The sequence below is a fragment of the Salvelinus alpinus genome, chromosome 13 (genome assembly GCF_045679555.1).
Source record: "Salvelinus alpinus chromosome 13, SLU_Salpinus.1, whole genome shotgun sequence".
Lineage (NCBI taxonomy): Eukaryota > Metazoa > Chordata > Actinopteri > Salmoniformes > Salmonidae > Salvelinus > Salvelinus alpinus.
The window spans coordinates 1494335-1521701 of record NC_092098.1 but is presented as its reverse complement, the minus strand read 5'-3'; the positions used below and the strand labels follow the sequence as shown (position 1 = coordinate 1521701).

Here is a 27367-nt window from a genome sequence, read left to right as displayed (position 1 = left end):
GTTGGTGAGCGGACCCCAGACCTCACAACCACGAAGGGCAAGTTGTTGAATTTTACGGAATGTTCCTTTTTGTAGCATCGAAGGCCCTTCTTGCTTTGTCTCTCAGATCGTTCACAGCTTTGTGGAAGTTGCCTGTGGTTCTGTTTAGGCTGAGGTAGGTATAATTTGTTGTGTGCTCTAGGGCTATGGTGTCTAGATGGAATTTGTGTTTCTGGCAACTGGACCTTTTTTGGAACACCATTCTTTTTTTGTATTACTGAGATTCACTGTCAGGGCCCAGGTCTGACAGATCTGTGCAGAAGATCTAGGTTCTGCTGTAGGCCCTCCTTGGTTGGGGCCAGAAGCACCAGATCATCAGTAGACATTTGACTTCAGATTCTAGTAAGCTGAGTATGGGTGCTACAGACTCTTCTAGTGGCCTCGCCAATGTACAGTTCAATATGTTTGCATCGCATTTTCAACTCTACTGTCACAAACTGTAAATGTGTCTACTCTGGTATTGGCACGTGCACCTTTGCCAACAGCTCACAGATGCAGTGCAGGTAGGCTGTGTGGGTAGCCTATTCTACACGATGGGATTAGTATGGATAAGGCTGAAAATATGTGTATTGGTCAAAAGGTAGCGATCATCATGTCAGCAGAATAAGACCCTTGATGTTTATTGAAAGGAGCATCCAGCTCATCACCGTGCACTTTCACCACCCTGTGAAGTCCATCATAGTTTATTTCATCTGTAGCCTCATAAACTGCGTGCTTTCCCGAGTCGCCACACACCATATCTTCGCCGAATCCATGTTGACTTCAATATGATGGTTATTATATCAAGATCTGTGCATAAAGGCATTTCCACCGCCATTTTGCACATAATACATTTTACCGGCACTGTTTCCATCACAGCTGTCGTTTTTTTTGTACGGTTTGACTTTACTCGCAGAAAAAGTGTGGATGAAAATGTGGTTAGTGTCATGGAAAGAGCAGGTGTCCTTAATGTTTTGTACAGTCAGTGTATATGTTGAAGAGGGTGGGGCTCAAGCTGCATCTCTCTCTCTCTCTCTCGCCTAGGCCCCTAATATCGAGGGAGGCTTCCGTTCTCTGGTAGCCATGGCAACGGGGCTCTGGCGGGAGTTGGAAAGACTGTGTGATGTAGTCTGCTTGCCCACACCCCTCCCTACCCCCTCCTACACCTCTTCACTGCTACCCCACCCCCTCCCTTGCAACCCTCCGCACAACACACCACTACAGCCAAAGGCGCACGCAAACACAAATACACACAGTTAAACTGACACACACACAAAAATAAATACCTGCTAGCAATACATTTGGATACTCTCTCTCTCTCTCGCAATCTCTGGCTCTCTCTCACACACACACACACACACACACACACACACACACACACACACACACACGGTTTTCCGTTAAAATAATAAGAACATTTAACATAAAATTCCATGTCAAATCCTATTGCATGGTATGACCGTTAAGGTGCAATGAAGTTCTACCACAGTCATACAATAGGTGGCAGCATCTGGAATCCGCTTCGGGCAGGTGAAATGTTGTACCGAAGACTACCGTTAACTCACAACAAAAAAGATACCTAGCCAAGTGATTTCAGTTCTTCTCCCGACATTCTCTCGGTTTCGCTCCAAGCGCTCCCTCTATACACAGGCATGCTGTTCACCCAAGCTCCCATTAGGCCTACGGAAATGACTGAAAATCTAACTGATGGGATACACACAAAAAACTGTTGACAAGCTACATTCCTCTGCCAAATCACGCCGACTTTATCACAAATTCAAAATGGACAGGTCGATTAAAGTAGGGAAGTATGTGTTTCAACCACGAGTTGTAGTTTTGGAATAATAACTGTGTCTCGTCTCTTTTAGGGTTTTTTGCTAACTGCAATTTTTTAAATATTTTTTTATTTAACTTTTATAAGCAAGTCAGTTAAGAACAAATTTTTATTTACAATGACGGCCTACTCCAGCCAAACCCTAACCCGGACGATGCTGGGCCAATTGTGCTCCCAATCACGGCCTGTTGTGATACAGCCTGGAATCCAACCAGGGTCTGTAGTGACCCCTCTAGCACGGAGATGCAGTGCCTTAGACCGCTGCGCCACTTGGGAGTGGCATTTAGAATAGGTTAAGAATAGGTTAAAACCCCCATAAACCTAGGTAGGTTCCAGACTGAAATATGCAACAAAGACATCGTTTTTATGAAGGCAAATTGCGTATTCGTATGAATTAATCTCGGTGCCTACTTTGTTTCATTATTAACAAAAGCCTGCCCACCAATTTCCTTTTATGAAAAATATAATCCCTTTATGATGATGATCGGGACTTAGTGGTAGTTTTGTGATAACTGCATTGTGATTTTCCTTTAGTTTTAACATTAAGGATTTAATTTTGTTTAAACGTTTGTCTAACACACACACAGATTACTGTAGTATCGCTAGGATGCCGCTAGCTCTATTTTCTGTCCCTGTTCACCCACAGTCAGTCATGGTGTTGTTGTCCAGGGCGAGTTAGTTCTCCTGACTCAGAGACAACAGTAACTCCACTTTGGGGTGTGTGTGCTTGTGTCAAGTTGTGTTGTGTTATTGTTTGTAATAACCAGTCGTCATCAAGACTTTATATTGATGTGTTTGTTGTTCGGGTTTGACTGACGGCTCTTTATTGTGTGTGTTCGTGTCATGCACTTAGATTCTGTGTATTCAACTGTTGTAACCACAATCAACTGTGGGCTCCACCCTGCTTTAAAGCACAGGTTTGTGTGTGTGTGTGTGTGTGTGTGTGTGTGTGTGTGTGTGTGTGTGTGTGTGTGTGTGTGTGTGTGTGTGTGTGTGTGTGTGTGTGTGTGTGTGTGTGTGTGTGTGTGTGTGTGTGTGTGTGTGTGTGTGTGTGTGTGTGTGTGTGTGTGTGTGTGTGTGTGTGTGTTAAAGCCCTGCACGGGAATGCATTTTAAGGCCTACCCATGTCCGAGACGTTCAGGCCCTACCCGATTTGCTTCTGCCAAATTTAAGGCGAACCCAAAATAACTTCCTCCTGTAGTATCCATTAGCTGCTTGTCTGGCTTTCGCTCCCTGCGCTGCATGCGCTCTATGCATGGCTCTGCTTGTGTGAATATCCATAGCAACGCCTCTGCTTTCTTCACTCTAAAGTCTGACAAAACTCAAGGAACATTATTATTTTGGGGAAAAGAATCTCTGCTGTGGACTCTGATAATATTCAGGTCATGTTTTTGACGAGGTTGAAGCACTTCTGATACCATGATATATACTACGCAGCAGATCACAAGCAAATGTCTTTGCTTCAAAATGTTAATGATCAATTTAGTGATAGCCGAGTCCTACCCATACCCTAGTTATTGATGAAAAAATAGGCCTAGGCCGTTTGTGCTCGGGCCAGGTAGCAGAGGTTGTGTGTGTGAACTGGTTGCACAAGTGTAGTGTTTGTAACGCAAGATGGAGGAGAGACTGTCTCTTGTCAGAGATCGCATTCATTTTAGGAGATTGCAAAATATTACCTTTTTATTCAAGACAGGAGAAACATATTGTTTCAGGTGATTAAAAAAAAACATATTTTGTTTAGTTTCCTCTTTCCTAGCAAGTCAAGCTAGCTTTCACATAGCAGCCAAAGTTAGCTAGCTAACTCATAGCATCCAACGTTAGCTAGCTTACTCATAGCAGCCAACGTTAGCTAGCTTACACATAGCAGCCAACGTTAGCTAGCTTACACATAGCAGCCAACGTTAGCTAGCTTAAACATAGCAGCCAACGTTAGCTAGCTTACCCATAGCAGCCAAAGTTAGCTAGCTTACCCATAGCAGCCAAAGTTAGCTAGCTTACCCATAGCAGCCAAAGTTAGCTAGCTAGCTAACTAAAAGCTAGGTAGAAGATACTATAGCAACACAAACGTCATTATCATCAACTATTCGTAGGCTACAGTCATATAATATAACTGGCTTGACATCCAATGTTTTATTATTTAACATTATTGTGAAAATAGTACTCATTTATACAGGGTATGTACAGTCATGAAAATTGTGGAAAAGTCATGGATATTTAAGCGTTTTGGAAAATTATCAAATCCGAAAAGTTTTAGAAAAGTAATGGAAATTAAATAAATGATTTATGTTAATGTAATTTATTTAGACACAATTTAAAAATATTTGATAAATTTAACAAAAATCAACATATCAGCCAGGATGGTAATGACACTAGCACATCTGTGTTTGTATGCATCACCTGCATAGCGCGAGACGAGTGAGCCGTAACTCAAGGAGAGGGAGAGACAGTTGGACATTGCAGCAGCAGGTAGGCATAGCCTATAAAATATGATAGAGAACAAATGAACTAGGTAGCCAATTAAAAACATATCTTGTACCCTCTAGTTAACTGTTAAGCTATTATTAGCTTGTATTAATGTTTTCGTCATGTCCCGAAATATCTTCCACCGACACTCGCAAATGACTTTTTTCAACGATTCATATGACTAATTTAAACTATTATTTTTGACAAAACAAAAGATTCACTTCTCCATTGTATTAGTTGGAATCGGTTCAATCGCGGTGAATCGAATCATATGAATCAAAATAATAATTTGTAAATCATGAACATTCATTTTAGATGTAGCCTTCCTTTTGGATAGTGTGGCTTCAAAACGTGTTTTGTAGATAGTACTTCCAGTTGATTTGGCCATTCAATGTATAAGACATTGCAACTCAATACATACTAGTCAGCCTGCATACTAGTCAATACATCTAAGGTAGCTAAGATAAACATGACTAAACTAGAAAAGGTACATTTCCTGAAAATGTGTGGGCTTGCTTCAGCTGAATAAAATGACTTGTAGCCTACCATAGCCATTTGATCTTTGAGATATTGAATGAGCTAATTATTTCAAAAGGCATAAAACGTATTTGGTTGTGATGTCGCAATGTTTTACATCAAGCGTGGAGGCTTTTATTCCAGTCCCCCTCTAAAAAAATACATTTTAGAAATGAGCTGCTCAAGTGGACCTTGATAAAACTCTGTCTGTTGTGTTTGAGCAGGGCTTGATGAAAAGCCTGCACACCCAGTATTTCTCCAGACTGAGGGTTGACCATGTGTTTTATACAGTTGCCTAACAGGTGTTCAATACTGATCAAAAATATAAATGCAACATGTGAAGTGTTGGTCCCATGTTTCATGAGCTGACATAAAAGATCCTAGAAAAAACTTATTTTTCTAAAATGTTTTGCACAAACTTGTTTGCATCTCTGTTAGTTTTGCACAAACTTGTTTGCAACACACCTGACAGGTGTGGCATATCAAGATGCTGATTAAACAGCATGATCATTACACAGGTGCACCTTGTGCTGAGAACAATTAAAGGCCACTATAAAATGTGCAGTTTTGTCACAGATGTCTCAAGTTTTGAGGGAGCTTGCAATTGGCATGCTGACTGCAGGAATATCCACCAGAGCTGTTGCCAGAGATTTGAATGTTAATTTCCCTTCCATAAGCTGCCTCCAACATCGTTTTAGACAATTTGGCAGTACGTCCACACAACCGCAGACCATGTGTATGGTGTCGTGCCCCATGGAGTGCCCCATGGCGGCGGTGCGGTTATGGTATGGGCAGGCATAAACTACGGACAGTGAATACAATTGCATTTTATCAATGGCAATTTGAATGCACAGAGATACTGTAACGAGATCCTGAGGCCCATTGTAGTGCCATTCATCCACCGCCATCACCTCATGTTTCAGCATGATAATGCACGGCCCCTTTGTCGCAAGGATCTGTACACAATTCCCAAAGCTGAAAATGTCCAGCCATTGACGAGGAGTGGGACAACATTCCACAGGCCACAATCAACAGCCTGATCAACTCTATGCGAAGGAGATGTTGTGCTGCTTGAGGCAAATGGTGGTCACACCAGATACTGACTGGTTTTCTGATCCACCTCTACCTTTTTTTTAAGGTAAAGTATCTGTGACCAACAGATGCATATTTGTGTTCCCAGTCATGCATATCATTGCACACCATGTGTTTGAGTAAAATCAACTATATATGTAGGCTACTGAGCTTGTTTGACGCTTTAAGCACACTGTGATAAAATTATTAAGATACACAAATTACAGGGCCTCCCGGGTGGCGCAGTGGTGTAGGGCACTGCATCGCAGCGCTAGCTGTGCCACCAGAGATTCTGGGTTCGCGCCCAGGCTCTGTCGCAGCCGGGCGCGACCGGGAGGTCCGTGGGGCGACGCACAATTGGCCTAGCGTCGTCCGGGTTAGGGAGGGTTTGGCCGGTAGGGATATCCTTGTCCCATTGTGCACCAGCGACTCCTGTGGCGGGCCGGGCGCAGTACGCGCTAACCAAGGTTGCCAGGTGCTGGCTTCCGGGTTGGATGTGCGCTGTGTTAAGAAGCAGTGCGGCTTGGTTGGATTGTGTTTCGGAGGACGCATGGCTTTCGACCTTCGTCTCTCCCGAGCCCGTACGGGAGTTGTAGCGATGAGACAAGATAGTAATTACTAACAATTGGATACCACAAAATTGGGGAGAAAAAGGGGGTAAAATAAAAAATAAGATACACAAATTACTCGAAGGAGCCTAACGAGAAGAAAAAAACCTGTTGCCGAACCAAGGCTGCTGGCCTTCATAAATTCTGTCATTACGCTCCCGATTTTGGCAGTAATAGGCTACACCAGGGTCGGCAATCTTTTCCATTTGGAGTGCCAATTTATCTTACCATTTCTACAGATCTGCGTGCCAGTTATGCTTTTCATATGCACATTTTTGTGGAGCAGTTTCATTTCTTTTATAATAGTCTTTGCATCTCAAACTCGTTGTCGTGATTAATAAAAAGTATATCTAAATGAAAATGAGTCAAATTTCTATTGTCATAGCCAACCATGTAAAAATAGCCTACATAAAGGCAACAAATAAAAACATTGCAGCCTGCAGGTAGAAAATATCCTGATCAAAATAAATCACATTTGCTATGCATGGACTGTCTGCTATCTGTCTGCCAACTATCAGCTTGGTCCAGCCTGAAGTTGGTGCTGACAAACTTTGTATCAAATATTTTGGACCCTCAGAGTTTCAGAGTGAGCTCCGGACAGACAGGTGTAGGCTATTTGCACAAGGGAAAATAAGTAATCAGGTAGTCCTATTTTCCGCCAGATCAGAGCATGACCATTTTTCCCTTTCTATGGAAAGGAAGAGAGCTGGACATATTTTTCAAATAGGCTACATTGAGGAACGATTGTCATTCTCAATGTATGTAAAAACAGACTTTGTTTACTTGCATTTTGAGGTGAAGAAAACATTTCTTTGCGAAGCTCGACATTTGTGGTGGTGAGTTAAGACAGTCAGAAGTACTATCAGATTCCCAAATGGGCACATTTATATGCTTACATTTGCACGCAGGCTAGGTAGCCCATAGGCCTACAGTTGAAGTCGGAAGTTTACATACACCTTAGCCAAATACATTAAAAGTACATTATCAGTTTTTCACAATTCCTGACATTTAATCCTAGTAAAGATTCCCTGTCTTAGGTCAGTTAGGATCACCACTTTTATTTTAAGAATGTGAAATGTCAGAATAAAAGTAGAGAGAGTAATTTATTTCAGCATTTATTTCTTTCATCACATTCCCAGTGGGTCAGAAGTTTACATACACTCAATTAGTATTTGGTAGCATTGCCTTTAAATTGTTTAACTTGGGTCAAATGTTTTGGGTAGCCTTCCACAAGCTTTCCACAATAAGTTGGGTGAATTTTGGCCCATGTAACTGAGCCAGGTTGGTAGGCCTCCTTGCTCGCACACACTTTTTCAGTTCTGCCCACAAACTTTCTATAGGATTGAGGTCAGGGCTTTGTGATGGTCACTCCAATACCTTTACTTTGTTGTCCTTAAGCCATTTTGCCACAACTTTGGAAGTATGCTTGGGGTCATTGTCCATTTGGAAGATCCATTTGTAACCAAGCTTTAACTTCCTGACTGATGTCTTGAGATGTTGCTTCAATATATCCACATAATTTTCCTCCCTCATGATGCCATCTATTTTGTGAAGTGCACCAGTCCCTCTTGCAGCAAAGCACCCCCACAACATGATGCTGCCACCCCCGTGCTTCATGTTTGAGATGGTGTTCTTCGGCTTGCAATCCTCCCCCTTTTTCCTCCAAACATAACGATGGCCAAACAGTTCTATTTCTGTTTCATCAGCCCAGAGGACATTTCTCCAAAAAGTACGATCTTTGTCCCCATGTGCAGTTGCAAACCGTATTCTGGCTTTTTTCATGGCGGTTTTGGAGCAGTGGCTTCTTCCTTGCTGAGCTGCCTTTCAGGTTATGTCAATATAGGACTCGTTTTACTGTGGATATAGATACTTTTGTACCTGTTTCCTCCAGCATCTTCACAAGGTCCTTTGCTGTTCTGGGAATGATTTGCTCATTTCGCACCAAAGTATGTTCATCTCTAGGAGACAAAACGTGTCTTCTTCCTAAGCGGTATGACGGCTGCGTGTTCCCCGTGTTTATACTTCCGTACTATTGTTTGTACAGATGAACGTGGTACCTTCAGGCATTTGGAAATTGCTCCCAAGGATGAACCAGACTTGTGGAGGTCTACAATTTTTGTGGAGGTCTTGGCTGATTCTTCTAATGGTGTCAAGCAAGGAGGCACTGAGTTTGAAGGTAGGCCTTGAAATACATCCACAGGTACACCTCCAATTGACTCAAATTATGTCAATTAGCCTTTCAGAAGCTTCTAAAGCCATGACATCATTTTCTGGAATTTTCCAAGCTGTTTAAAGGCACAGTCAACTTAGTGTATGTAAACTTCTGTCCCACTGGAATTGTGATACAGTGAAGTATAAGTGAAATAATCTGTCTGTAAACAATTGTTGGAAAAATTACTTGTGTCATGCACAAAGTAGATGTCCTAACCGACTTGCCAAAACTATAGTTTGTTAACAAGAAATTTGTGGAGTGGTTGAAAAACTAGTTTTAATGACTCCATCCTTGTGTATGTAAACTTCCGACTTCGACTGTGTATACTTCTATGCATAGTCAGGTGCTCGTCCTTGTCAGAGTTGTCCACTCTGACAATGAGAACTGTAAAATACTGTAATAATAATAATATATTGAATGCATTAACAGAAATTACGGTAACAATACAAAACAATGAAGGTTAGAAATTCTGTGAATTAACGGTGAATGTAATACTGGTGATACTGGTGTGTGTCCGCAATGTATTAGTCCACTGAGAAATGCATCAATCAAAATGTGCCATAACCATTTAGTTTTTTGCAACTGCAAAAAAAAAAGATCAGTTGACCAACAGCCTATCGATCAAACAATTGACCAGTTGACTTAATGTGGTCAGCCCTAACATACAGTACCAGTTAAAAGTTTGGACACACCTACTCATTCCAGGGTTTTTCTTTATTTTAACTATTTTCTACATTGTAGAATAATAGTGAAGACATCAAAACTATGAAATAGCACATATGGAATCATGTAGTAACCAACAAAGTATTAAACATATCAAAGTATATTTTATATTTGAGATTGTTCAAAGTAGCCACCCTTTGCCTTGATGATAGCTTTGCACACTCTTGGCAGTCTGTCATCCAGCTTCATGAGGTAGTCACCTGGAATGCATTTCAATTAACAGATGAGCCTTGCTAAAAGTTAATTTGTGGAATTTCTTTCCTTTATGCATTTGAGCCAATCAGCTGTGTTGTGACAAGGTAGGGTTGTTATACAGAAGATAGCTCTATCTGGTAAAAGACCAAGTCCATATTATGGCAAGAACAGCTCAAATAAGCAAAGAGAAACGACAGTCCATCATTACTTTAAGACATGAAGGTCAGCCAATCCGGAAGGAGTATTTGAAAGTTTCTTCAAGTACAGTCGCAAAAACCATCAAGCGCTATGATGAAATTGGCTCTCATGAGGACCGCCACAGGAAAGGAAGACCCAGAATTACCTCTGCTGCAGAGGATACTTTAATTAGAGTTACCAGCCTCAGAAATTGAAGCCCAAATAAATGCTTCAGAGTTCAGGTAATAGACACATCTCAACATCAACTGTTCAGAGGAGACTGCGTGAATCAGGCCTTCATGGCCGAATTGCTGCAAAGAAACCGCTACTAAAGGACACCAATAATAAGAGGAGACTTGCTTGAGCCAAGAAACACGAGCAATGGACATTAGACCAGTGGAAATCTGTCTTGGTCTGATGAGTCCAAATTTGAGATTTTTGGTTCCAACTGCCGTGTCTTTGTAAGACGCAGAGTAGGTGACTGGATGATCTCCGCATGTGTGGTTCCCACCGCGAAGCATGGAGGAGGTGGTGTGATGTTGTGGTGGTGCTTTGCTGGTGACACTGTCTGTGATTTATTTAGAATTCACGGCACACTTAACCAGCATGGCTACCACAGCATTCTGCAGCGATACGCCATCCCATCCCATTTTCAACAGGACAATGACCCAACACACCTTCAGGCTGTGTAAGGGCTATTTGACCAAGAAGGAGAGTGATGGAGTGCTGCATCAGATGACCTGGCTTCCATAATCACCCGACCTCAACCCAATTGAGATGGTTTGGGATGAGTTGGACCGCAGAGTGAAGAAAAAACAGCCAACAAGTGCTCAGCATATGTGGGAACTCCTTCAAGACTGTTGGAAAAGCATTCCAGGTGAAGCTGGTTGAGAGAATGCCAAGAGTGTGCAAAGCTGTCATACTTGAGTAAAAGTAAAGATGCCTTTATAGAAAATACCTCAAGTAAATTCACCCAGTTAGAAACTACTTTAGTGAATGTCTAAAATTATCTGGTTTAAAATGTACTTAATTACAGTGTTGGAAAAAGTTAAACATTTTCTTACATAAGTAAAAATTAAATGCTATACATCAAATTCCTTATATTAAGCAAACCGTCTGGCTCATATTTCTTGTACTTTTAATTTACGGACAGACAAGGCCATTCTCCAACACTCAGACAATTTTACAAACACAGTATTTGTGTTTAGTGAGTACGCCAGATCGGAGACAGTAAAGCTGATAACGCATTATATTGATAGGTGCGTGAATTGGCTCATATTGCTATCCTGCCTGAGCTTTCCAAATGTAACTAATTTTGGGTTTCAGAGAAAAAGGAATGTAGTAGAGTAAAAGTTGTCCAAAATAGTAAAGTGAAGTACAGATTCTCCAAAAACGACTTAAGTAGTATTTCAAAGTAGTTTTACTCTCTCTCTCACACCACTGCTATCTAGTTGTCTAGGTAGTACTATAGCTGGAACACAACATTGTTGACTCCATCATCATATGGACCTTAACCAGGGCGTATGACCGTACTCTAGTATCTATTTCTCTCTCTCCTCTCTTCTCTCTATCTGGCTGTGAGTAGAAATCCATTAACCCTTTGAACTCTTGGCTCTATTAAGATTCACCTCAGGCTTTAGGCATGACCTTCAGGGCCATGGCAGAGAGCTATTGACTGGAGACAGATAAGCCTGGAGAGAGTGAGGGGTAGGAAGGGAGAGGGAGAGAGAGAGAGAAAGAGAGGGTCACAGAAATTGGGAGAGGTACCGTTTGCACTTGCACTCACACTCTCCCCCTGCCTCCTTTTCTCTACTCTCTCTCTCTCTCCTCCTGCCTCCTTTTCTCTACTTTCTCTTTCTCCCCCTGCCTCCTTTTCTCTACTCTCTCTCTCTCTCTCTCCTCCTGCCTCCTTTTCTCTACTTTCTCTCTTTCCTCATGCTTCCTTTTCTCTACTCTCTCTCTCTCTCCTCCTGCCTCCTTTTCTCTACTTTCTCTTTCTCCCCCTGCCTCCTTTTCTCTACTCTCTCTCTCTCTCTCTCTCCTCCTGCCTCCTTTTCTCTACTTTCTCTCTTTCCTCATGCTTCCTTTTCTCTACTCTCTCTCTCTACGCTCTCTCTTTCTCCTTCTGTCTTCTCTTCTCTCTCTCTCTTTCTCCTGCCTCCTTTCTCTACTCTCTCTCTCCCCCTCCCTCCTTTTCTCTCTCTCTCTCTCTCCTGCCTCCTTTTCTCTACTTTCTCTCTTTCCTCATGCTTCCTTTTATCTACTCTCTCTCTCTACGCTCTCTCTTTCTCCTTCTGTCTTCTCTCTCTCTCTCTCTTTCTCCTGCCTCCTTTCTCTACTCTCTCTCTCCCCCTGCCTCCTTTTCTCTACTCTCTCTCTCTCCTCCTGCCTCCTTTTCTCTACTTTCTCTCTTTCCTCATGCTTCCTTTTCTCTACTCTCTCTCTCTCTACGCTCTCTCTTTCTCCTTCTGTCTTCTCTTCTCTTCTCTCTCTCTCTCTCTCTTTCTCCTGCCTCCTTTTCTCTACTCTCTCTCCTCCTGCCTCCTTTTCTCTACTTTCTCTCTCTCCCCCTGCCTCCTTTTCTCTACTACTCGCTCTCTCCTCCTGCCTCCTTTTCTCTACTACTCTCTCTCTCTCTCCTCCTGCCTCCTTTTCTCTACTCTCTCTCTCTCTCTCCTCCTGCCTCCTTTTCTCTACTTTCTCTCTTTCCTCATGCTTCCTTTTCTCGACTCTCTCTCTACGCTCTCTCTTTCTCCTTCTGTCTTCTCTTCTCTCTCTCTCTCATTCTCCTGCCTCCTTTTCTCTACTCTCTCTCTCTACGCTCACACACACACACACACACACACACACACACACACACACACACACACACACACAGAGAGACAAAGCATTGTTTCTCTCACCTCGTGACCTATTGATTTCCTCCTTTAGAATAACTTAGTGACTTAGTCAGAGCCTATTGGAGTTCAATTGAGTTGACTGCCAGAGCTATAGGTTCCCTCTCAGCTCTCCATTGCCATAACCAACAATGCAACATCAACACCAGCATTGCAGTGCAGTAGCATGAATGAATACTTTATTGTACCATAGGGAAATGTGTCTGGCAACAATACAGGCTATTCCTGGCATACATAACACATCACAAGACATACACCCGTGCATAGCAAGCCATTCACGTTTAAATGGCATCAACTACTCTGCATCTGGTGACCCATTTATATGGCAGAGTTGTTGAATTAAAAGTGAGAGTAAACACCCCTCTCGTCTCTTGCCAACCTTCCAGGGTGTCTGACACAGTTCTGCCACCGGTATTGTTCTCTCGGTTACTTCCTTCATTTAACGTGTCGCCGTCGTCTTTACCCAATCACTTTGTTAATGGGCCCATACATTCTCTCTCTCTCTCTCTCTCTTCATCCCGTAAGTCTCCTCTCCATCTCTCTCAATCTCTTTCTCTCCTCCCTTTCTCTCTCTGTGGTGATAGTGGGTGGCTGCGGTGCAGGTCTGGAGGCTTAGCTTTTATAGACGTGGAACGAGATAGATCGAGGTCTATATATAAAGCAGCGCTGGGAGGGTAGCCTACGAGGATAGAGAGGGAGGCGGATCACTCCGAGACCGTGCAGGGAGAGAGATGGAGGCTGCAGGGAAAGGATAGATGCTTAGCTCAAAGTACAAGGATATAGAGGCAGAGGCTGATGATGGGGGGTCAAGCTGTTAGTCGTTGCCTAGAGAATACAGGGTTAGAGACTGATAGAAAGTCACTCGGTATAGAGTACAGAGAGATACTCAGGATCTCTGAGTGTTCAGTGGTGTAGTAGTAAAAGTAGGCGCAGAGAACACTTCAACGCTGCCCTCCACGTCTTTGTTCTTACAGGAGACCTCTCTTCTCTGCCACGCTGACACAGTACTTCTCCCATTCGCTAGGCCTTTTGCTAATACGCTACAGCCTCAGGATCTCAATGGCGTCGTCTTCTCTTTGAGACCAAGCCTTCGCTCTGGCACAGACGTCAATTCGACGTCTGTTCAACGTCGTTTCAATGAAATAACGTGGAAGCAACGTTGATTCAACCAGTGTGATCCCAGCGGTTTGCTTGAATTAGATGTTATAACCTATCGTTGCCTAACTACTGACGCCACTGTCTGTGTGTGAGGTGGCCAACTTTATCTCTCAGTGTTTGTGAGCTCTCCACTGCTCATACAGTCACTGGGTTTGTCCAAAATGTCACCCTATTTCCTATATGCTGCACTACTTTACACCAGAGCCCTGTGCACTATATAGGGCCTGAAAACTCAACTCTGGCCCTCGGAGCAAGTTTCACTGCTTTTATAAATGGTTTCTTCTAATCAGGCACTTATTTAGACACCAGGTGGGTGTAATTCATTATCAGGTAGAACAGAAAACCAGCAGGCTTCGGGACCTCGTAGGGTAAAAGTTGAATACCCCTGAAATAGGGAATAGGGTGCCATTTGTTAGTGTGTAGTAGGAACGGGGTGAGTGTAATTTTTATCTGATTTTCAGGAGCATTGTTTTAAATGTTTTAGCTGAGAATAGTGGGTGTGTATTTGTATTTATTATGGATACCCATTAGCTGCTGCCAAGACTCTTCCTGGGGTCCGGCAAAATTAAGTCAGTTATATAATTTAAAAAACATTACAATACATTCATAACACATTTCACAACACATGAAGTGTGTGCCCTCAAACCACTACTCTACTACCACATATCTACAACACAAAATCCATGTGTACGTGTGTGTATAGTGCGTATTTTATCGTGTGTTTGTATGCATGTGTCTGTGCCTGCTAGTGTTGCTTTACAGTCCTCGCTGTTCCATAAGTTGTATTGTTATCTGTTTTTTAAATCTGATTCTACTGCTTGCATCAGTTACTTGATGTGGAATAGAGTACCATGTAGTCATGGATCTATGTAGTACTGTGTGCCTCACATAGGTATGTTCTGGACTTGGGGACTGTGAAGAGACCTCTGGTGGCATGTCTTGTGAGGTATGCATGGGTGTCTGAGCTGTGTGCGAGTAGTTTAAACAGACAGCTCGGTACATTCAGCGTGTCAACACTTCTTCAAAAACAAGTAGTGATGAAGTCAATCTCTCCACTTTGAGCCAGGAGAGATTGACATGTATGTGTCTCAATACGCTTCCAAATGTAAACCATTGGGAAGAGGATATGGGAGAGAGATGGCTAGAAAGAAAGCGAGAGAAGGTGATCTGGAGGGAAGGTGTGGGGGACAAACAGACTAGCATGACAGGATGAGGTGAAAGCAGAGACGGGGAGGGAAAGAGGAGGAGAGGGAGGAAGGGAGTGGAAGCAGAGACAGGGAGGGAAAGAGGAGGAGAGGGAGGAAGGGAGTGGAAGCAGAGACATGGAGGGAAAGAGGAGGAGTGTGAGGAAGGGAGTGGAAGCAGAGACCGGGAGGGAAAGAGGAGGAGAGGGAGTGGAAGCAGAGACAGGGAGGGAAAGAGGAGGAGAGGGAGGAAGGGAGTGGAAGCAGAGATGGGGAGGGAAAGAGGAGGAGAGGGAGGAAGGGAGTGGAAGCAGCGACAGGGAGGGAAAGAGGAGGAGAGGGAGGAAGGGAGTGGAAGCAGAGACAGGGAGGGAAAGAGGAGGAGAGGGAGGAAGGGAGTGGAAGAAGAGACAGGGAGGGAAAGAGGAGGAGAGGGAGGAAGGGAGTGGAAGCAGAGACAGGGAGGGAGAGGGAGGAAGGGAGTGGAAGCAGAGACAGGGAGGGAAAGAGGAGGAGAGGGAAGAAGGGAGTGGAAGCAGAGACAGGGAGGGAAAGAGGAGGAGAGGGAGGAAGGGAGTGGAAGCAGAGACATGCAGGGAAAGAGGAGGAGAGGGAGGAAGGGAGTTGAAGCAGAGACGGGGAGGGAAAGAGGAGGAGAGGGAGGAAGGGAGTGGAAGCAGAGACAGGGAGGGAAAGAGGAGGAGAGGGAGGAAGGGAGTGGAAGCAGAGACAGGGAGGGAAAGAGGAGGAGAGGGAGGAAGGGAGTGGAAGCAGAGACAGGGAGGGAAAGAGGAGGAGAGGGAGGAAGGGAGTGGGTGGGCGTGAAGATGGAATGAAGGGAAAAAATTGTCAGCTGATACCTCCCAGTTTCCATGGCAACCGGAGGCCTTTCCCACCCACTCTCCTTTTTCTCGCACTCTCTCACTCTGCCACCCTTGCTCTCTCTCTCTACCACCCTCGCTCTCTAACACTCTGCCACCCTCTCTCCTTCTCTCTCTCTCTCTCTCTCTCTCTCTCTCTCTCTCTCTCTCTCTCTCTCTCTCTCTCTCTCTCCCCCTCCCTCCCTCCCCTTTTCCCAACAACATGTATCCTAACCTCTATGTTATGTACACCGACTGACCTCCTTCCCTCTCTGGGTCCACCTGTGTCCACTCTGTAAGTGTGGTTATGTAGGCTAGGAGAGTTTGAGTAGTGGGTTTAGCCCATTGTCCCGCTAGCCATCTCTCACTGAATACTGAACCACACAACCCAAAAGCAGGAATTGTGTGTTTGTCTTGAAATGACTTCAGTACTGATGAACTCAATAATACCCATCATTCACCTCACATGCACTGAGGCTCAGTGTCTGTGTACAGTCACTACCGAACCCCTTCCTTTTCTTGTGCGTGTGTGCATGCTGGCGGTTGTGTGTCAGCGTGGGCGAGTGTAGGTATGTGCATGCCTGCCCCCCTGGGCTGGGCGTATGCCTGAGCACTGGGTAGTGCTCTGCTCCAACCTGGATAGGGATGTTGTGTACTGTTCTATGCTTAGTGCTCTCTGCTCTGTATGCTGTCGCTGGGTGCACTCTGTGCCTCAGTGCAGGGCTTGGCCAGGGCTAGGCAGGGCAGGGCAGCTCTCTCCTGGCAGTGTGCCATCTATTAGGCCTGCTGCTCTGCTCTCCACCTCCCAGCTCCACCTCTCCCTCTCAGCTCCCAGGGCCCCACACAGCAGCCATTGTTCCCCTACCCTGCTTTGCTCTGCTCTGTTTGTGCAGCCAGAGAGTACAGCTGAGCTGAGCCAAGGGGAGAACAGGGTCTGGGTGCCAGGTCTGTGTGTGTGTGTAGTGTGTGGCATGTGGAGGGAAATCATGTGCTGATCATCTCTCTCTCTCTTCTTTCCTTTCCTTCTTTCTCTTCCTTTTTCCGCCCTATTCATCTCACTTCTTTCTCCGTGACTTCTTCTTAATATCTCTGTTTCTCTCCTCTGTTTCTCTCCAACCCTCCCTCACTCCCATCCCCTCCCTCTCCTTCCTCTCTCTCGCCTCCTCTTCCATCTCTCTGTCGAGCAGGCTGAAGTGGGTGAGGAGTGTCCCCAGCCGACAGACCTGAAGATCAAGACAGAGAAGACCCAGCCTGAGTCTCCCCCTCCCCTCTGCACAGCCACAGACATGACCATAGACACAACCACAACGGACACGCAAGATGACTCCTCCCGCCCCCCAGAGGACCAGACGGAACCTGTCGACCTGTCACTTGGCAAGCCACGCCCCTCCCTGCCCGTTTCTACACCGTCCAACACAGCCAACCCCGCCCCCAGCTCCGTGGCGCCGCCCACGCTGTCGGCAAACCACATCCCTACGGTAACCATTCTAGACACCATGGTAACCACGCCAGTTATTAAGCCAGTCGGCTCGTTAGCTAGCTCCTCTTTTGGAATGATGGGTAGTAGTGTCTGTTGGCTGAAAAGTGAAATCACTCACACATATTAGGGCCTGCCAAAAATGTAGAAGTCAGATTCCTATGCCTTATGTAGTAACTGTTAGTTTACAATGTTTTAATTTTGAGCGGCTTTGTCTTTTCAGTTTAACAGTTGTTTTTATGTATCTATTTAACCTTTATTTAACCAGGCAAGTCAGTTAAGAACAAATTCTTATTTACAATGACGGCCTACCTAATACTTACATGCTCTTTATTTTCTTGTCAGCTTAGCTGTTGACTCAATGTGTGTGTCCAAAATGGCACCCTATTTGCCTTTCTGGCCAAAAGTAGTGCACTTTATCGGGGTTTCCCAAACTTTTTCACTCAGGCCCCCCTTTCAGCATTGAAAGGGGGGCCCCCACCCCACGCGTGCCATGTCTGTTTCTATGGGGACAAGCACTATTCACACCCCTCTTGTTGGTGGAGAGAACATTTTGCTGGTTTAAAGCTTAATTCCTACAATTCTACACATTATTCTACACAATTATTACCTTTCAATCTGGCATGAACACAACCAGTCATGATATTTGAATCCGATTGTCGTCTAGTCCAAAATAATTCCAACATCCAAAACTGCATGTGTACCCGTGCCATTTGATGAATGGAAATCGACGTCTGTTACAAAACACCATAGTGTGCCTAGTGACATTCAGCGATTGCTATTGATTAGGCCTGCATTAGTAGCCTGAAGTTGGAATACCTAAAATGGGTCTGAAATAGGATTCCTGGTAGCCAGTGATGTAGTGTTAAAAAAAAAAAAATGGTGGGTAAACTCTGGTTGCCGGTCACGGTGATATAAATAACGCTCCCTATGCTTTCGATGAATTCAACAACAACAATGTGTGTAAACGCCGTTAACTTGCATTTACCCTCCACCGGCTGACTGACAAAAGCAAACGATGATGAATCAACAGATTAATGGAATACATTGGAATAAAGTTTATTTTTATTTTTATTAAGGACACGTGGCGGAAATGAGGAAGTACAAAAGAGAATCGATGCGTAAAGAAGCTAAGCTGAGTCCGAAATTCAGGCCTACCGGATGGGCAGCACAGCCACCTAGAAATAAATGGTTTAAACCATGACATGGGGGGGGGGGTTAGTTTCATTTGGAAGATTTTATTTTCATATTTACCACTGTAAAACATATTTACCACTGCATTTTAAACAAATAGTAGAATGGTTAAATTAGCATTATTTAGAGACCCCACCAAAGTTTGACTTTTGTTGGATATAGGGGAGCTGAGCCACCCTGGCTCCCCTGTAATTCGCAACATGGAGTGACTCAAACACTACAACAAAAAGTCGTGGGCAAAAATTTCGAGATAAAGAAAATGTTTGCCGACATGGGCTAGTTGATCTGGACATTTCTGACTGGACATTTCTGACAAGTTATAAATGGCTCTCTGAGGTATGTAATGACTGACATGACAAGAGGGAAACTGAAGATGTACTACCCAGTTTGGGAAACACTGCTCTATATAGGGAATCTGGTGCCATTTCAGACAGTACTGCTCCCCTCCCTGTATACCCACCTTAACCCCTGCTCTCCTCCATCCCTCCCTCCTCCAGATGCTCTCTCCCGGGTCCATCCTAGCATCCACCCAGGGGGCAGGCGGTCAGCAGATCCTGCATGTCATCCACACCATCCCGTCGGTCAACATGCCCAGTAAGATGGGCCAGCTGCAGACCATCCCCGTGGTGGTCCAGTCTCTGCCCTTGGTCTACACCACCATGCCCACGGACGGGGTGGCCACCGCTGCCATCACAGTGCCCCTCATCGGGAGCGACGGGCGCTCGGAGGGATCCGGTGAGTCCGAGGGAAAGGGAGGGAAGGATATGTTGCGTTTTGTTGAGATGAAGCTGTTCCCTGTATAGTGCAGGATACTCTTATCTCGAGCATAGAAATGAGGAGGCGGAAACAATTACAATATGAACGTCGTAAGTACAACCTTCTAAAATAAGTGTTGAAATTAAAAGCTTCAGTTAGAGAAATTCTAATTGAGTTCTCTCTGGTCACGTCCTCTTCTTCTCTTCTCTGATGTTGATCTATTATATTGACAAAATAGCCGAGTTGACTAACAATGGGAATACATGTCGTCAATGATTGAAGGCAGGCGAGATCAGGTGGGACCATTCTAGCCAATGAGAGGGCAGATACACGTGTGAACAATAGGCCCAACTAAGACGTTTTTCTTAAAGTTGCCAAAATGCCACATGCATCCACATACAGTGCATTCAGAAAGTATTCAGACCCCTTGACTTTTTCCCCATTTTGTTACGTTACAGCCTTATTCTAAAATGGATTAAATATTTTTTTAAAGGTCTCATCAATCTACACACAATACCCCATAATGCCAAAGCGAATTTTTTTTTTTTTTTTACATTTTTGCAAATAAAAAATAAATAAAAAACAGATACCTTGTTTGCATAAGTATTCAGACCCTTCGCTATGAGACTTGAAATTGAGCTCAGGTGCATCCTGTTTCCATTGATCATCCTTGAGATGTCTCTACAACATGATTGGAGTCCACCTGTGGTAAATGAATTTGATTGGACATGATTTGGAAAGGCACACACCTGTCTATATAAGGTCCCACAGTTGACAGTGCATGTCAGAGCAAAAACCAAGCCATGAGGTCAAAGGAATTGTCCGTAGCGCTCCGAGACAGGATTGTGTCGAGGCACAGATCTGGGGAAGGGTACCAAAAAATGTCTGCAGCATTGAAGGTCCCCAAGAACACAGTGGCCTCCACCAAGACTCTTCCTAGAGCTGGTCTCCTGGCCAAACTGAGCAAGATGGGCCTTGGTCAGGGATTTGACCAAGAGTTTCTCTGTGGAGCTGGGAGAACCTTCCAGAAGGACAACCAACACTGAAGCACTCCACCAATCAGGCTTTTATATTAGAGTGGCCAGACGGAAGCCACTCTTCAGTAAAAGGCACATGACAGCCCACTTGGAGTTTGCCAAAAGACACCTAAAGGACTCTCGGACCATGAGAAACAAGATTCTCTGGTCTGATGAAACCAAGATTGAACTCTTTGGCCTGAATGCCAAGCGTCACGTCTGGAGGAAACCTTGCACTGTCCCTACAGTAAAGCATGGTGGTGGCAGCATCATGCCTTGGGGATGTTTTTCAGCGGCAGGGACTGGGAGACTAGTCAGGACCGAGGGAAAGATGAACAGAGCAAAGTACAGAGAGATCCTTGATGGAAACCTGCTCCAGAGTGCTCAGGACCTCATACTAGGGCGAAGGTTCACTTTCCAACAGCACAACGACCCTAAGCACAAAACCAAGACAACGCAGGAGTGACTTCGGGACAAGTCTCTGAATGTTCTTGAGTGGCCCAGCCAGAAACTGAATTTGAACCCGATCGAACATCTCTGGAGAGACTTGAAAATAGCTGTGCAGCGACGCTCCCCATCCATCCATCCTGACAGAGCTTGAGAGGATCTACAGAGTGGAATGGGAGAAAGTCCCCAAATACAGGTGTGCCAAGCTTGTAGCGTTATACCCAAAGGTGCTTCAACAAAGTACTGAGTAAAGGCTCTGAATACTTATGGAAATGTCATATTTCAGTTTTTTATTTTTAATACATTTGCAAATTGTTCTAAACCTAATTTTGATTTGTCATTATGGGGTACTGTGTATAGATTGATGGGGGGGACAATTGAATCCATTTTAGAATAAGGCTGTAAAGTAATTTATTTTGGAAAAAGTCAAGGGGTCTGAATACTTTCTGAATGCACTGTATGTCAGTACATTTGTAACAGCCTAAACCTTACGAAACTTCTATTCGATCAAATAAGCCTCACGTAATTCGACACTCTCTCATAGACCTCCATACAAAAAAATGGCTTATCGCACGCCAGCAGATTTTGGCCAGAGTAAATCCTCTCACTATAACACACGGTTTCTCTCCCTTGCTCTTTATCTTCGTCACTTTATCTCATCATCTCGGTCTCTTGACCTCTTGAACAGTATCCTCCTCGCAAGCAATACGTCTCTCGAGTCTCGCCCATGCTCACTCTCTTTAAACCATACTCACTTATCCACACACACACACACACACACACACACACACACACACACACACACACACACACACAAGCTCTTTCTCTCACTCTATCACAGACACACACACACACACACACACACACACACACACACACACACACACACACACACACAAGCTCTTTCTCTCACTCTATCACAGACACACACACACACACACACACACACAAGCTCTTTCTCTCACTCTATCACAGACACACACACTAGTTGTACGTCACTGTCATGGACTTTCTCATTCTCTCGTTCCCTCTCTTTCAGCCACTGTTTCTCTTTCACCCCCGTCACGCTATCTCACACTGGCACTGCCCCGTATTGTCTTTCTAAGGATCCCTCTTCACACAAAAGTACCCTACTTTTCCCAAACTTTCAGCACACATGTCTTAATACATACAAGAGTGTGCAAAGCTGTCATCAAGGCAAAGGGTGGCTACTTTGAAGAATCTAAAATATGAAATATATAACACTTTTGTATGGTTACTACATGATTCCATATGTGTTATTTCATAGTTTTGATGTCGTCACTATTATTTACAATGTAGAGAATAGTACAAATGAAGAAAAACCGTTGAATTAGTCGGTGTCCAAACTTTTGACTGGTACTGTATGTCAGGTAGACATATATACTTCTCACACACTTTGTTTGTATTGCATATTTGAACTCTTTACCTGAATTTCTTACCGCCTCACGAAATGTGTCCCTACCGAAACAAAAGTTGCAATGAAGGGAGAACCATGCCTAGTATATCTATTACACATTCATTTTTGAACATGTATTTTCATACCAAATTAATAAAATAGTAAAAACATGATTTTTTTTTTATTGAGTTTCATAACCTTTACATTTCATTTAGAGAAATAAAACCTCTATTGTTCTCTGTGAAATGTTCAGTTTTGATTGAATGAATCTGAAACTAAAACTAAAACTTTTTGCGCGGCTGGTCAAGGGGTCGGAACTAATAATTCTACTAATTTGTGCCCTGCAAATTGACAACAACTAAGCCCAAAAAGAAATTGTATTTGAAAATTATATCTTGATTACATTGACACACGATCACATATGTCTATTTGTGGGAATACTTGGAAACAGATTTCCTAAAATAAACAATTTTTTTGCTGAATTCCTGGGGATTTGAGTCTTTTTTGACCAAACACTAAACCCCCCCCCCAAAAAAAACCTTGCTAAAAACTTTAAGCTGCCAAAATAAATCACTTGCGGGCCGGTTTAACTGACTTGCCTAGTTAAATAAATGACATCGAACACCTGGAAACCATGTGTTTGATGTATTTGACAACATTCCACTGATTCCGCTCCAGTCAATACCACAAACCCATTCTCCACAATTAAGGTGCCACCAACCTCCTGTGATGTACATTCCAGCAAACATATATAGGTAACTACCTAAATAAAGGAAACATTTTGTTTAAATGGGGGACACAAAGTATATTCAAAGCAGGTGCTTCCACACAGGTGTGGTTTTCTGAGTTAATTAAGCAATTAACATCCATTTATGCTTAGGGTCATGTATAAAAATGCACAGTTGCCCATTATTTTGGTGACGATGGCTATTCTTTGAAAGAGGGGTCTCAAAGATGCATAGGGGGTTTAAAGTGCGTGTGTGTGTGTGTGTGTCTCACCAGATCTTAATCCAATTGAACACTTATGAGAGATTTTGGAGTGGTGCCTTAGACAGCGTTTTCCATCACCAAAACACCAAATTATGGAATTTCTTGTGGAAGAATGGTGTCGCATCTAGGGCTGTTGCGGTGACTGTATTACTGCCACATCGGCGGTCATGAGTCATGAAGGCAGTCAAATTCCACGTGACTGTTTAGTCACAATAATTAGGCTTCTCCAAGCTCTGATGCTGCTGATGGTCATTAGTAGCCTACCAAACTTGCTAACTGCCTGGTACTCAGCACTCTCTTGTCCCTCTAATCACTCTGGCATCAAAGCAAATGTTATCGAAAATCTAATCAAACACTTCATGAGAGCCCATGAGCTCATGTTGCGCAACAGTTCTATAGGCTATGCAATTGCGTGAGAAAACAGAGTGATGGCCTCTACTAAAAATAGGAGGATCAGCTTTCTATATATTTATTTCTCAACTTTCCTAATATTAAGCACATTGCTTCACTTTACGACAGGAGTATGAAAATGAAAATAAACCACATGAAAAGCATCCTTGATTCGCTATTTAAGTGCATAGATGACATGTATTTTTTCCGCTGCCCCTGTTTCAATACAGGTACATGATAATGGTCCATTCTAAATGATAACAAATGTCACACATATATTATTTTGTACATGTAAAGACAAGATTCAATCAAGAACAGTCTGATGGGTGACGATATTAGCCTATCACTTGTGAATTATATATTATCACTTGTGAATGATGCCAAGAATAAGAAACAATGCCTTTTTTTTGCAACTTAGTGGCACACCTCATGTAGCCTAGCCCATAGGCCTATATGTTGTAATAAGGTTTGTATCACAGCTAAAGTGGCCAAATAACTTCTTTAAAATTAAGCACATTAATCTGCTTTACAGAAGGAGTGTAGAGCCAAACTGGCATATATAAGCAGCGTGTGAGTTTCAAGTTTGGGGAAGATAATTTTCACCATAAAAATGCACCTTTATAGTAAAAGCATTACATGCATAATTGCATTTGTGGTCACTTTTGAATAGAGGTCGACTGATTTATGATTTTTCAACACCGATACCGATTATTAGAGAACCACAAAAAGCCTATACTGATTAATTGGCCGTTTTTTATATACAGTGGGGAGAACAAGTATTTGATACACTGCCGATTTTGCAGGTTTTCCTACTTACAAAGCATGTGGAGGTCTGTAATTTTTATCATAGGTACACTTCAACTGTGAGAGACAGAATCTAAAACAAAAATCCAGAAAATCACATTGTATGATTTTTAAGTAATTAATTTGCATTTTATTGCATGACATAAGTATTTGATACATCAGAAAAGCAGACCTTAATATTTGGTACAGAAACCTTTGTTTGCAATTACAGAGATCATACGTTTCCTGTAGTTCTTGACCAGGTTTGCACACACTGCAGCAGGGATTTTGGCCCACTCCTCCATACAGACCTTCTCTAGATCCTTCAGGTTTCGGGGCTGTCGCTGGGCAATACGGACTTTCAGCTCCCTCCAAAGATTTTCTATTGGGTTCAGGTCTGGAGACTGGCTAGGCCACTCCAGGACCTTGAGATGCTTCTTACGGAGCCACTCCTTAGTTGCCCTGGCTGTGTGTTTCGGGTTGTTGTCATGCTGGAAGACTCAGCCACGACCCATCTTCAATGCTCTTACTGAGGGAAGGAGGTTGTTGGCCAAGATCTCGCGATACATGGCCCCATCCATCCTCCCCTCAATACGGTGAAGTCGCCCTGTCCCCTTTGCAGAAAAGCATCCCCAAAGAATGATGTTTCCACCTCCATGCTTCACGGTTGGGATGTTGTTCTTGGTTGTCCTCATCCTTCTTCTTCCTCCAAACACGGCGAGTGGATTTTAGACCAAAAGGCTCTATTTTTGTCTCATCAGACCACATGACCTTCTCCCATTCCTCCTCTGGATCATCCAGATGGTCATTGGCAAACTTCAGACAGGCCTGGACATGCGCTGGCTTGAGCAGGGGGACCTTGCGTGCGCTGCAGGATTTTAATCTGTGACGGCGTAGTGTGTTACTAATGGTTTTCTTTGAGACTGTGGTCCCAGCTCTCTTCAGGTCATTGACCAGGTCCTGCCGGGTAGTTCTGGGCTGATCCCTCACCTTCCTCATGATCATTGATGCCCCACGAGGTGAGATCTTGCATGGAGCCCCAGACCGAGGGTGATTGACCGTCATCTTCAACTTCTTCCATTTTCTAATAATTGCGCCAACAGTTGTTGCCTTCTCCCCAAGCTGCTTGCCTATTGTCCTGTTGCCCATCCCAGCCTTGTGCAGGTCTACAATTTAACCCTGATGTCCTTACACAGCTCTCTGGTCTTGGCCATTGTGGAGAGGTTGGAGTCTGTTTGATTGAGTGTGTGGACAGGTGTCTTTTATACAGGTAACGAGTTCAAACAGGTGCAGTTAATACAGGTAATGAGTGGAGAACAGGAGGGCTTCTTAAAGAAAAACTAACAGGTCTGTGAGAGCCGGAATTCTTACTGGTTGGTAGGTGATCAAATACTTATGTCATGCAATAAAATGCAAATTAATTACTTAAAAATCATACAATGTGATTTTCTGGATTTTTGTTTTAGATTCCGTCTCTCACAGTTGAAGTGTACCTATGATAAAAATTACAGACCTCTACATGCTTTGTAAGTAGGAAAACCTGCAAAATCGGCAGTGTATCAAATACTTGTTCTCCCCACTGTATATATATATTTGTAATAATGACAATTACAACAATGTTGTGTATTTATTTTAAGAAAGGCATTGATGTTTATGCTTAGGTACATTTGTGAAATGATTGTGCTTTTTCGCGAATGCGCTTTTGTTAAATCATCACCAGTTTTGCGATGTTGAAGTAGGCTGTGATTCGATGATAAATTAACAGGCACCGCATTGATTATATGCAACGCAGGACAAGCTAGTTAACCTAGTACTATCATCAACCATGTGTAGTTAACCAGTGATTGTTAACATTGATTGTTTTTTATGAGATAAGTTTAACTTCTAACGAGTCAGAAACCCGGATCCGGGAGCACCCCCCACCCCCCACCAGTAAAAAAGCTGAATAGCATAGCTAGCATAGCGTCACAAGTAAATAGTAGCATCTAAATATCATTCAATCACAAGTCCAAGATACCAGATGAAAGATCCACTTCTTGTGAATCCAGCAATCATTTCTGATTTTTAAAATGTTTTACAGGGAAGACACAATATGTAAATCTATTAGCTAACCACGTTAGCAAAAGACACCATTTTTCTTTGTCCACCATTTTTTCTCTCCACCAGTAGCTATCACCAATTCGGCCAAATAAAGATATTGATAGCCACTAACCAAGAAAAAACCTCATCAGATGACAGTCTGATAACATATTTATTGTATAGGATAGTTTTTGTTAGAAAAATGTGCATATTTCTGGTAGAAATCATAGTTTACAATTGCACCCACCATCACAACTCGACTAGAATAAATACAGAGAGCAACGTGTATTACCAATTTACTCATCATAAAACATTTCATAAAAATAGACAAAGCATAGCAATGGAAAGACACAGATCTTGTGAATTCAGACAATATTTCAGATTTTCTAAGCGTTTTACAGCGAAAACACAATAAATCGTTATATTAGCATACCACATGTGCAAACGTTACCCCAGCATGAATCAAAGGCAAGGGGAGCGATAACGTTATGATCACCAAAATATATAAATTTTTTCACTAACCTTCTCAGAATTCTTCCGATGACACTCCTGTAACATCATATTACAAAATACATATAGAGTTTGTTCGAAAATGTGCATATTTAGCCACAAAAAAACGTGGTTATACAATGAGAATACTAGCAAAACTGCCCTGAAAATGTCGGGCGCTATATTTGAGAGTGATCTAGTCTAATCGATAGCTAATCATAAACTTGACTAAAAAATACAGGGTTGACAGGAATCGAAAGACAAATTAGTTCTTAATGCAATCGCTGACTTACATTTGTAAAATTATCCTTACTGTGCAATACCGGGTCCGCCAAGCGAAGCTACACATAACAAAATGGCGACATATGCGTTTAAAGATTTTCAACAGAACAGCGATTTATCATCATAAATAG

At 43.2% G+C, this 27367-nt stretch overlaps 1 protein-coding gene across 3 annotated transcripts in view; it reads left to right on the top strand.

Annotated features, from left to right (window-relative positions):
- LOC139536796 (Krueppel-like factor 8) overlaps positions 1–27367 on the top strand; it is a 101723-nt gene that overhangs the window by 58244 nt on the left and 16112 nt on the right. For 2 of the 3 annotated variants that reach the window (XM_071337423.1, XM_071337425.1), the window contains exons 3-4: positions 17104–17415; positions 19085–19322. In XM_071337423.1, the coding sequence (XP_071193524.1) occupies positions 17104–17415; positions 19085–19322 (550 nt within the window). The remainder of the gene's footprint in view (positions 1–17103; positions 17416–19084; positions 19323–27367) is intronic. The other variant, XM_071337424.1, reaches the window with a different exon arrangement.